Raw genomic sequence first — 12631 nt, 5'->3', positions numbered from 1 at the left:
GAAGAGTATTACAAATACTTTACAGAAACAATAGGTAATAGGTAATATCAATTTATTTTAAACAGTGAACATGTTAACGCCATACAAATTACAAAACTTCAACATTAAAAATTACAATCACATACAAAATACTTTTTCATTCATACTTGTAAAATAGAACTTCCTATTCCAAAATCTGTTATTAGTTTCATCATCATTTCAGGATCAACTTCGTACTTAAGGGTCATGCTCAAAGGCCTGTCTTGCGTAGACATTTCTCTTTAATTAGCAGCGCCAAAACTGAACTCATCCTTCTTGGTAAAGTGCAACTGAAGGAGAAGAACTGATTAGTACACTTAACCTTGCATGCAGACCTTGAGATGAGCTTTCAGCCCCTAGTACATTTTCCAAAATTCTTGAAAGTATCAAACAGAATAAATCTCACAAAATAAAAACATCTTGGTAATCACTTATAGATCAAACTATAAAAGCAGCAATGTGAGACTTGTTCATACTTAAAATGATATACCAGTATTTCCTCTGAGAATACTGCTGCTCCACTTAGACAGCTCTACAGCACTGAAATTGAATTACACTGTGCGTTCGTCGTGGGGATTGTGCTGCTCATTTGTGATCCGATCAGTACTGGCAAAATGAAGTCTGCAGGCAAGCCTGAAAAACTATGGGCTGCAGCCTTGGTCTGTAACACTGTCTCACTCCTGGTCCTGGAAAACCAAAAGATGATCACGAGCCACGGGCCTCATTACACCTCGGCCCCAAACAACTTCAAACAATACGTCATGCACTCAACATTAGCATTGTTTTCAGGTCTTTGGGGATTTTAAGATGGAAATAAACCCTGCAGGGCTGTCGCCGTCACTGTAGCTCAGCAGTTAGTAAGGGACAGCACTGAAACTAAAAGTATGGAGCTTACAAGCGAGAGTTGTGTCCGTACCAGGCGTGACGAGCTCAACTGAAAAGGTCAGATTTTCAATTGAGGATCCCAGCAAAATAGTATGATATGAAGGACATTATTGTGAAGCATTCAAGATTTGGATATTTAAATAGCTTACGTGTGAAATATACAGTAGTCGTAAATTAAGGTGTTCAAGTTTCAAAATTCAGTAGCAGCTTACAATAACCCTGGGAATGGTGCAGTACCAAAATGCATTGTGGGAAGGCATCCTTTTGTTCATTCAAAGATACCCAGCAAGAAGGAGATGCCTCTCTCAGGCACTGAGGTATGGAAGGTAAGAGTGAGATTCCACATCCCACTTTCACATTATAGGGAGATGCTTGGGAGGACTTCATGTGCTCCTGGTGGCAGCTGGAAAACGTGGGCTTTTGTTAAGGAAAAGACTGATTGCTGTATTAGATCAATGAGAGCAGTATGTGCAGACAGTCTGACAGTCATTTAAACAAAACAAAAAATGTATACATAGAGATATAAGCCCACCCTCTACTGTACTCCTCATCTACCAGTAGACCATTTCCGATCATTAGAAACACTACAGCTTAGACGGAGAAACAATTTCTAAGGACTACAGACACTACAGAATAAGCTGAGGTTTATATTCATGACTAAAAAACCCATAGGAAAATCCAGTGGATGTGTGTGATGTAGGCTCAGGGAAGAGGCAAAAGGATATCATCTGTTCCAGGTTCAGGTGAGTCAGCAGTTTTTCCAGGGGCGGGTAGTGGCACAGTGTTGGCACACAGCCCAGCATGATTAGCTTGTGCTTGGCTCTTGTGATTGCAACATTGAGGCGTCTCCAGTCTTTCAGCAATTCACCCAGCTATTAAGAGACAAGTGGCGGTGATCAGCTGTGTCACACCCATCAAGCCAGTGGGTGAGCTCCACACGGTACAGCATTCATCTGCCACTGCTGATTAAACATACTTTATCTTCTCTCAAAGCTACCATAACAAAACATGCTTTCCAGCCCTCTCTCTCCTCAGTTCAGAAAGCCAGATTTGATTTCCTCCTGGCTGCCTGGTCTAACTATTTTAAACAGTCCTCAAAGCATTAACTGACTCAGTTCTCACAACCTGCAAGGGATGCTTAAATGTGTTCGATTTAGCAAATGCCTTGCTTAAGCCACTGAGAATTCAAGTGGACCAGGACCCCACTTTACTGGGTGTTTATCCTGCAGGCTGTGAAATGGATCAGTGCAACATGACTTTCACTCCCTAGTCAAAGGGACAATATAATCCGTACAAACTACACAACCAGGAATGGTGCAACACACTCAGACCAGTGACCTCGGGCACATATACAACACACCCAACATCATGGCAATGGTGTAGATATGGATACTGGATACTCACATTCCCATCGCCATGACTCCTGACAAAAGACACGATGATGACGCTCTTGTCCCGGCCTTGGTACTTGTCCACCGTGTTTACCTCCACTGTGCCGAACACTGAGGCAGACAGCAAGCTCGAGACAGTCTTCAGCTGCTGCCGATATGGGGCGATGATCCCGATATCTGACGCCCGACAGCCCGCCTGAACACACAATCAAAAAACGTCACAATAAAGAAAGACTGCCAGGCTAGACTTCGCGATGCCACAGCTGAGGGCCCCAATTCTGTATTGTGCTTTGGTAAGGACACATATTTTATTGTTGACTCCATAGTACACTGGTCCTTTATGTCCTTCCCCCACACATTCCAGAAGCAGGTCCTACACGGCCAGGGCTGAGGCACCCTGGCAGAAGGGTATGAGAGTCTCTGTCTGCAGCACCGGTTCCGATTGTAAACAAAGCATGGCCAGGCATGACCTCACGGCATTCCTCACCAACTACACAACCAGCTCAGCAGTTTACATAACTGGCACCATCCTGACAGGCCCTCACCTTCAGTAACAGGCTGACCACACAATGAACCAAAGCGGCCTCCGTAGCATTGCTGACTCCCCCTCTCTCCACAGTCTCGGGGGCTGGAACCTGCAACCGGAAAGCAAGACAGTCATGCATTGTGTGTGTGTGTGTGTGTGTGTGTGTATGTATATGCACAGTAAACACGGTGTCAGTGTCTGTACAGCAGCTCTGGGGCGTCACCTCCTGCGTGTTGAAGAAACAGACTGGGTTCTGTGGCTCCAGAGCTGCTCTAATCCACCGGACGTGTTCTGCCGATACAAAGGAGGTCTCCATTCGCTGCTGCACGGCGCCCCACGCTGGCAGTTCAAGCACGGCGCTGGCGGTCCGATCAGAGCCACACTCCAGCCTCCCGCCATACACCAGGGTGTTGCTCAGAGACATGATCTTACTGAAATCAGGGGGACACGATTAGAAACACACAAAAATACATGCAATGTAATGTAATGTAACTACCATCTAGAAATAATGGATATTCTGTTGGGAATTCTAGAAGAGGAGCTCTCATTTTGTTGTATAATTTACAAAACACAGACTGTTCACAGGAACACTACAAATACATTCAGGTGTGCAAGGATGTCTGAACTGCAGCCTTGTGCCAATTCCTCAATAGAAATACATAATGGCTCAATAACAATGACTTAGGGTTAGTATCCGGTCTCCAGTGGGATTGTAATAGCATGTCAGAGTCGGTAGCAGAATTTTCGTATACTCTTCCTTCCTCTTTCTTCTTCTGTGAGCCACTGGCCTTTACCTGTTCATTCTATACTGGACAGTCAGTTGGACTACGGCATCACTGTGGTACTCCAGGCGTTTGAACAAACTCTCATCCATACCCAGAGACCTGCAAGATTGAGGGAAAAGCAAATTTGAAGTTGGTTTAAACCCATTAATCAGTCACAAGATCCGGATTTCTATAGACGGGTATAAACAGACGGGTATAAAAGTAAGCATATCCTTGTAACTTTGTCACAGGCCAATCATTTCTGTATCCCTCAAGAGGATCTACTGGGCTGCCATGTGGTGTTTGAAGCTATGTAAAGCAAGGCAGTTGTCCACCTCACATTTTAGGTGGAAATACGTCCAATGTCACCCGTCTCACCTGGCCTCAGAGTTCTGGACGATGGGCGGCAGCTGCTGGTGATCGCCGACCAGCACAAAGCGCTCGGCGTAAAAGAGGGGTCCCAGGCACACGGGCTGGCTGATCTGAGATGCCTCGTCCACGATGCAGAAGTCAAAGCGTCTCCGGCTGAAGATGGGGTGCTTGACACCCATACAGGTCGTGGCCACAACAAGCTGCAGGGGGCCGGGGAAGAGGACCGGCATAAACACGTTAGAGACCAGTACAAAACGCACAAACAGCAAAGGCTTCAGGCGGTGTACTCTTACAATTGTGGAGCTGCCACAATCTGATCAATTATCTTTAATGTATATTAAGCTAGACAATGTAACCCACAAGGTTTACTGGGCCTAAAAGGAGATGCAATAGGTAGTACAAAAATGTAATTATTGATTTCAGAAGCTGCCATTCCTATGCTCCCAGTGTCAACTCACTTCACTACTGTAGAGGTCCTCCAACCCGGCGAGAGTCTGAATGGACCGAGACCGACACCTCTGCTCATCGGTGAAGGGACGGATGTCCGGGTGGATTTTCTGCACACGGCCCAGGCGCAGGAAACCAATCTTGAACTTCTTCAGCTTGAGCAGGATGTTGTCCACCGCAGAGTGAGTGTAGCTGGTCACCAGCACACTGAAGCCACAGGCGTGCAAGATCCTCACCTGTGCATGGCACGGACGAGTTCAAGTGGCTGTTAAAGATGCCACGGGTATTCACAATCTACTTTATATCAATATTATGCCATCTTCAATCTTCTCGTGCACCTGAACAGAATTGCACTGCATGCTGTAATATTCCCTCTTGCAGAAATCAGGAATCAGAAATGAGTGTTTATTGTAACAACATCTACAGCTAAGCAACAAACAAAGATATCAAACTGGACTAAGAAAACTGATATGTAAAAAGGGTCTTACCAGAGTGCAGATAGTTGTAGTTTTCCCAGTTCCGGGCATGCCCACAATCAGAGTGTAATCTCTGGACAGGAGTACCTTTTTCATGGCCTGTTTCTGAGGTTTGTTTAATCCTACATTATGAAACAAAACAATAAGAACCATTAGAGTCACAATGCATGAAAGTCAACTCTCTCAAGTATAATGATCAGTCAATAAGGGAAACTGGGCCTGGCATGTGGCTCCCAATATACCTTTTAAGATGTTGGCTACAGTGTCCTTGGCTTCTCGTGGCAAGACGCTGCTCAGGTTTTGAATGAACTGTGGAGGCCGGAAGTCTACTATCAGCTCTCGAAGCTTTTCACTGGAGAAATGTAAGAAGTAATATAACAAAATGTGGAGAAAAGGAGAAAATTTAAACATTGTGCACTTCTCAATCCCTTTTGAATGACCTGCCTCAAGTAATTTCCCATAATGAATTTGTGAATTACCGTCAAATGTTTTTAAAATATTTCATTTAGTGTACAGCAGGCTTCCACAGGAGAGGAACACAATGCACAACAGTAAGCATTAATATCTTAAATGTCGGCTGCAAAGACGAACCTGGTGGCCGAGTTCTCCATAAGCTTAGACAGGTTTCCCAAATGAGTGTCCATGCCGCCCACCCCCTCGTCCTGGTCCAGTCTGAATACGATATCCATCGGATACCTTGAAAGGTTTCTTTGGGAAGACAATATATATATATATATATACACACACACTCTAAGAGTTAATAGATATTGTATCAGGATACTATTATAAAGAAACAGCGGTGGGTTTTGTAGACAATTCTTTCAAACAAATCTACAATTTCCAGTAGTGTATATATCTATATATCTATATGAGTAGTCAAAAGCATCTCACCGGTCTAACATGCAGGTTATTTGAGTCCTGGCCACTTCAGTGATGTACCCAGAGGACACCGCAATCAGCTTCCCCTCCTGGTCACTCACCACCACCCTGTCGCCCACGGTCAGACTCATTTCCGGGATCTCTCCGCTCCGGCTCTCAAAGCGGTGGGGGTACTGATTGTCCGAGACCGCCTGGACATGACCGGTCCGCACAAGATTGCCAACACAGCCCCCATTCTTCTCCCTGGGGTGCAAGGGAGAATGACAGGTGGCTATACTTTTCACTGACAAATCAACAAACGATAAATCCATATCCAGAAGATGCAGAAGAGTTAGTTAAATGTTTGTCTCACAAATCAGTACATAATGGAGCAGGGGTGGGACTTTTATGTTATATTTTGTGTTAAAAAAGGGTCTCTTCGCCACAAGGTTTTCCCACAGCAAACTTATCAAACCGCTCTCGACACTTACCTCTCCTGAGCGGACAGAAGCCATATGTTCTTGCGGCCTGACTTCCTCTCCATGCTGCGGCCCTCCAGAGAGCACAGCAGGACCCAGTGGCTGAAGTACACAAAGTGGGCCTCCTTCAGGTGCTGGCTTTCCTCTTGCAGGAATGGCAGCAGGTCTTGTGCCGGGGGCTGTGCATTGTCCGCTCCCTCCACCGCTCTGTGAACAGAAGACATTTACAGAGATTGCTGAAATCAGAAGGCCTCAAAGTCCCCCCCTTCCTGAAAATATGACACACAAAACATCACATCACAATGCTCCCTGTTTTTCAGTGAAAGTACAGTACTGCCAACGATATCAGGAGCAGCAGCAGCTTTAATGCATATTGTACCTGTTGTAGAGGGCACAATTCCTCCTTTGGGAGCAGTATTTGCAGGCCTGGCGATCACTGATGACCGAGGGCAATGCTGCCAAACGTGCGGCCTCCTCCACTCGCTCGATACTGTTGCCAAGATAATATGCTAATGTGTTCCTCAACTTCAGCAGCTCTGATGGGTCAAAACAAAAACACAACAGAGTGGTTATACCAGGTTTTACGCTTCTAGAAAGGTGCGAACAAGTGTAAGTTCTTTAGCTTGGCAATATTCTAGAAGAACAAAACATGGCCATGATCAATCAGCTCACCTCTTCTGTCCATATGGTTCCCCACGATGGGATGCATGTTGCCGGTCTTGAGGTAGAGGAGGAAGCCTGCCTCGGGGTCTTGGCGTCTTTCAAGGCTCATCAGGGTGTACAGAATGACCTGCAGAACAGTCCGGAAAGATGATAAATTCCAGAGATAATGCACGTCTCTGTGTCGTTATCCATGTAATGCGTGCTAAACAAACACACAAACACCATTCGTATGCTGCCCCGTGCCGTAGTGCGTCGTACCTGGCCACGGTGCTCTATGGAGTTGGACTCCTTGCCAGTCTTCAGCTCTAAGGGCATCACTCTGTGGTGCGATCGGCCTCTACGGTGGATCCTCACTCCGGCCGTGAGGTCGATCTTCCCCTTCAAGCCAAACCGCGGAGACCAGATGTTCTCCTCGACGTCCAGGAAGTCTGTGACAGTGATGCTGCAGGCGGAGTCGTATTTGGTCAGAGTCCCATCACTTGGTCTAAAAGGAAGAGGTTTACAGACTTAAAATGTTTTGTTTTATGAAAGACAGAAGTAAGTCAAATTGCATGTTGCACAACCAAGAGCTACAGCTAGAACACATACATACTCACCTATGAGGCTAGAAATTACTGGAATAAAAGATGTAACCAACAAGCATAAGGTCATCTTAAGAAGAAACTCAACTTAGTTCTTGTCTATATTTCAAGCAAATGCTAAGCTGTTGGCATTAATAAAACACACTCAAAACTCACAGTTTAAGCTGTAGCTGCTTCTGTCCTGCCTGTTGGGATGTGTGAAGGTAACTGTTTGCCCAGTTTGAGACAGATGGCAAATACTCTTCTATTTCCTGCCGAACATCTGATTGGCTCTGCTTTAGGCTGTACCTGCAAGAAAAATTACATATCAGACAGAGACAAAGAGAGGTGGAAAGTTATGAAATCCAAAGACTGAATGATTGTCAGGGTGCGGTGACACAACAAGTGGCCCAACTATACATAGAAACACAAAGCTGAAAAACCTCTGAATCCCTGAAAGCCCTTACATTTCCCCGAGGTATCTGGGCCCAAACAGCAACTGAGTGGTTATGGCCTGCAGCTTTTCTTCAGTGAAGTCGCCAGTAGCAGCTGCCTTCTGAAAGATCTCGTGAACGATAGTGCCAACCAACATCTGTTTGGTGCCTCTGTCAAATGCCTGAAATAAAGAGGTTTAATCTTTCAGTTCATTCACATATTGTATATGTTGCAAGAGTCTTGAAATTTGGACCAAAATTTATTACTTGCATAATGTTTGGTTTTAAGTTGAATCATAATGAATCGTATAAAAGCTAAGAGACACAAACTGAGGTGTGGAGCTCCATCCGCACCTTAAAGCGCTCGCTCAGTACAGCACGCCTCATGCAGCGGATGCTGTTGGCAATGCTGGTGCCAGAGATGAGCAGGTCAGGTGATACAACCAGGAAACCGGACTCCCTGTCAATCACCCAGGCTCCCGATTGTCCGAGCCCCTCCAGATGAACAATGTCACCAATCTTCACCGGGGTCGACTCCCTGAAGAAATACAAAGATTCAGCAATGATACGTAAGCCTCCACTGTCCCCACATTATTCTTGCAGAAGTACAACCATTTTAAATGTTATTATCAGTTATTTGTCCAAGTCACAAATGTCAACTTGAGTAAATAAGCTACATTTCATTTTGCAAGTTGTAGGCTAGTGATTCTCGCAGAGGAAACTGAAATAATGTTTAACCGCTAAATCGAGTAGTGCCCTTTGAACACAAACATCTCTCGTAAAATACAACAAATACTAAAGGCACTAAAAGAATCGTTGACTAAAACAATAAGACTAACTCTGACTCCAATGCCAAATGTTCATCAGACTCCAAAAACAGCATTGTAAACGACATCTCAATTATTTTCTACATTTGTGAGGATTTTGGGATGCCCTTACCAGCCGTCCTTCAGAACGCAGAGCTCTGTGGAATCGGCATACTGGGAGGCCGTGACAGTCAAGTGTTTCTCAGCGCAGCCACGAGGGCCCACACCCTCTTGTACATCGAGGACCCAGTACCTGTTGTGAACCCCAGTAGCCAGAATGGCATAGTCAGGAACGGCCTTCTGTTTCCTAGAATAACAAAATTATATGATAAAATTGGTAGTCAATTACAGATAAATAGACAAATCTGAAATGTCACTTTAAAAACACACATACACCGATCAGCCATAACATTATGACCACTGACAGGTGAAGTGAATAACACTGATAATCTTGTTATCATGGCACCTGTCAGTGGGTGGGATATATTAGGCAGCAAGTGAACATTTTGTCCTCAAAGTCAATGTGTTAGAAGCAGGGAAAACGGGCAAGCGTAAGGATCTGAGCGACTTTGACAAGGGCCAAATTGTGATGGCTAGACGACTGGGTCAGAGCATCTCCAAAACTGCAGCTCTTGTGGGGTGTTCCCGGTCTGCAGTGGTCAGGACCTATCAAAAGTGGTCCAAGGTAGGAAAAGCGGTGAACCAGCGACAGGCTCATGGGCGGCCAAGGCTCATTGATGCACGTGGGGAGCGAAGGCTGGTGGTCCGATCCAACAGACGAGCTACTGTAGCTCAAACTGCTGAAAAATGTATTACTGGTTCTGATAGAAAGGTGTCAGAACACACAGTGCATCGCAGTTTGTTGCGTATGGGGCTGTGTAGCCGCAGACCAGTCAGGGTGCCCACGCTGACCCCTGTCCACTGCCGAAAGCGCCTACAATGGGCACGTGAGCATCGGAACTGGAGCACGGAGCAATGGAAGAAGGTGGCCTGGTCTGATGAATCACGAGTTCAAGGTGTTGACTTGGCCTCCAAATTCCCCAGATCTCAATCCATCGAGCATCTGTGGGATGTGCTGGACAAACAAGTCCGATCCATGGAGGCCCCACCTCGCAACTTACAGGACTTAGAAGGATCTGCTGCTAACGTCTTGGTGCCAGATACCACAGCACACCTTCAGAGGTCTAGTGGAGTCCATGCCTCGACGGGTCAGGGCTGTTTTGGGACCTACACAATATTAGGCAAGTGGTCATAATGTTATGGCTGTTCGGTGTATAAGCTTTGTTTGTAAATATCTGGCAAATACATAGCAATACCAATAGTTTCATTATAATTAAGTTTGAATAGTGTTTAAATAGTGATCTACATGTGAGGCTGCACATTTTGAGGTTGTTATTATCCAAATACATGAACACGAAACTAGAAAATACTGTCTTATGTACATACAGCACTGGTTCAATTTGTTTTCAATGTTTATCATCAGCTCAGTAAGCACAAATATTTCTGATCTTTAGTTCTGGAACAATTACCTTGCCAATAAACCAACACAAAACACACCCACAAACATACTGCAAAAGCATGGCCCACAATATGCCAGCTAAGCCAGTAAACACATTTCATGATTATAATTAACAAACCCTCCTAGAATGACAAAATGGAAACCTCCTTACTCTCCACTGGGTTTCTTTGGTTCTGGCGCCCTGATGCTCAGTTCCATGGCATCATCAAACCAGCCCTCCTCCAGTCCATCCATGTTATCGGTGTTGCCACTGCCGCTTCCATCCTGATCCTGAGCAAAACCTGCAGCTCTCCCCCCCAAAGGCTGACCAACCGGGCAATGTAGATCCCCCACACTCCTGTCTGAGCACAACCCTCCCTGTTCTCCAACAAGAGGCTCCACAATCTTCCTATCGCAGGCCGGGCCTTGCATTACACTCCCAAGGGCTTCGTCAAAGGGGTCTGTAAAGTCAGCGACATCTTCCTGCTCAGTAATGCTGGTATAGATGACTCCTTCATCATGGTTTGAACTGAAGCTGCTGCCACTGGAGGTTTTGGCCTCCCTGGTATTAAGAGAAACACACTTCGAAGGGGGATTTTTCTTCCCCAAGGAAAGAAGACCCTGACGTCTCGTGCTCTCAGGCCTACCATTCTGTAAAAGTTTCTCCCCACGTTTTGTTTCAGCAATTCCCCCCGTTGAGCTTTTGCAGCCTGCGACCCCCTGCTGGATTTCTGCCGATGAATCGCCAATGATCTTCAAGCACTCATCCAGGAAATGTTCCATCGGGACCTTAAGAGCCTGGCCGTTCCTACTGCTGAGCACAGGCCTCTTCATGGACGCTTTTTTCAGCCGCTTCGTTTTCTGCAGGTCTTCGGGGCTGCAAATTTCTCGTTTTACCGATCCATGGTTGATACCATTCTGCAGGGAAGATAAAGGGCTCTTGCCCATCCCTGCTGAAAAGACCGTTCTTCTCGCAGTGAGGTTCCTCCTGGATCCGGAGCCACTGGAAACCAAGGTACGTGAAACTGGAGACCCAGCCTCATCCAGCAGCTCCCTGCCTGGGTTGGAGATCCTGATCTGGCTGTCTGGCGTTTCAGGCACGGAAAAAGGATCTGTCGTCAACAGAGGTGACAGAGGGACGTTCTCAATTTCTTCATCACTGCTACCCAGAAGACTGCAGACCATACTCCTGACATCAACCTTCTCTGCTACCACATGGTGGTATGTGCTCTCCTTGTACAGGGATACTGGTTTCTGCCACCAAACAAAGAAATCAAGGGGACACATACAATCATTAACATGTTAGGCTGAACATGTACCACCTAAACTACTGCTACTACTCTTAAAATCATTTGTCATTATGAATAAACATGTTTGGAGCTCAACAGACAAGTTTAACATGAGAAAAAGAGAGGTATGGTGATACAGAAAGTGCAATGGGTCAGATCCTTAGATTTAGTTTATTAAGATGTAGTTTACAACATGCAATTCAATCGGAAAGACTTTGACACTTGGCATGTAATGTAAATATAATCTTACTTCTTGTTCACTTTGGAAGATTCATCACAACCAACAGATAAGGAAGAATTCGTATACATTATAACGCATCGACTGTGGCTCTGGGAAGCCAGCAGTCCATTGACGTAAAGTACAGCTAAGCAATTTAATGTTTTAAACGATCTTACCTTTGAGAAAAAAGAACTGATGCTTCTGTTAGTATTTCCAGCTCCCAGCTAAAAAAATAAAATGGCAACAATCAACACAGTTATTGTCTGTGACATGCAACGAACACGTCTGAAGTTGCAATTCTATTCGAAAATAAATACATCGGTGAAAGAATACCAACCATGTTCTTCTTCAGCTTCGTTTTCAACATGTTTCGTACTCTGTATGTAGGTTAACTATGTATGTGTATAATCAACTTAAAAATGCATGCTGTTCAATAAAATACATATATATATATATTCGCACCAGGGCGCACTTTAAAGTTTTTCCTGGGTGTCTTGGCTTAGACTTCCATACCGATTTCCTAAAAGCTGCCCTTTGTGGGTTCAGTAGTAAAAAGCGGCTCCATCGCTCGATCAAGCACAGCGTTATTCTATAAATTGTGCAGATCACGGCTACACACACACACACACACCAGAGCCGAATTGCGCGCCGAAGGAAGTCCGTTCTGAGAAAAGGAGAATAAACAAACTAACCAATTAGATACCAGCTCTGAGGAGGCGGGACTTCCTTTCGAACGCAACTGCGGTCGCGTTCGACGCCATTGGTGGAGCCCACAGTGCAGATGCGCGCAGAGCTGCGCAGATCTGCGCTACACGAATGCGACCTCAATGTCAGGAAGCGTGTATGTTGATAGTATTTTTAACACGGAGTAGTGAAAAAAGTCGTAGTCATAAATCAGAAGTACTTCCTTGCTTGCCTGTCTGTCTAGTTTTAGGGCTGTGCCTG

The 12631-nt window shown here is 45.3% G+C and overlaps 1 protein-coding gene across 1 annotated transcript; it reads right to left on the bottom strand.

Annotated features, from left to right (window-relative positions):
* Window positions 1–35: 35 nt before the first annotated feature.
* dna2 (DNA replication helicase/nuclease 2) lies at window positions 36–12332 on the bottom strand. Its single transcript, XM_066693383.1, has 23 exons — window positions 12024–12332; window positions 11863–11910; window positions 10350–11431; window positions 8813–8986; window positions 8228–8411; window positions 7907–8055; window positions 7617–7748; window positions 7138–7363; window positions 6889–7006; window positions 6596–6752; window positions 6229–6423; window positions 5771–6001; window positions 5471–5587; window positions 5122–5231; window positions 4892–5001; window positions 4415–4639; window positions 3963–4156; window positions 3615–3704; window positions 3044–3251; window positions 2840–2929; window positions 2308–2490; window positions 1629–1775; window positions 36–1315 (listed from the first exon to the last, which is right to left on the bottom strand). The coding sequence occupies exons 1-23, from the start codon at window positions 12051–12053 to the stop codon at window positions 1262–1264; spliced, it is 4254 nt and encodes a 1417-aa protein (XP_066549480.1). The 5' UTR covers window positions 12054–12332; the 3' UTR covers window positions 36–1261.
* Between the last annotated feature and the right edge of the window lie 299 nt (window positions 12333–12631).

The sequence above is a fragment of the Amia ocellicauda genome, chromosome 20 (genome assembly GCF_036373705.1).
Source record: "Amia ocellicauda isolate fAmiCal2 chromosome 20, fAmiCal2.hap1, whole genome shotgun sequence".
NCBI classification, from domain to species: Eukaryota; Metazoa; Chordata; class Actinopteri; order Amiiformes; family Amiidae; genus Amia; species Amia ocellicauda.
Note: the sequence above shows the minus strand (reverse complement) of the source record. Positions and strands in the feature narration are given on the sequence as shown.

Excerpts from the sequence above, each read along its gene's own strand:
- dna2 (XM_066693383.1), bottom strand. The coding sequence starts at position 12,053 with ATGTTGAAAACGAAGCTGAAGAAGAACATG. Across the intron at positions 6,753-6,888 it reads GAACCATATGGACAGAAGAG|AGCTGCTGAAGTTGAGGAAC; the intron begins GTGAGCTGATTG and ends TTGACCCATCAG. Across the intron at positions 6,002-6,228 it reads CTTCTGTCCGCTCAGGAGAG|GGAGAAGAATGGGGGCTGTG; the intron begins GTAAGTGTCGAG and ends CTTGCACCCCAG.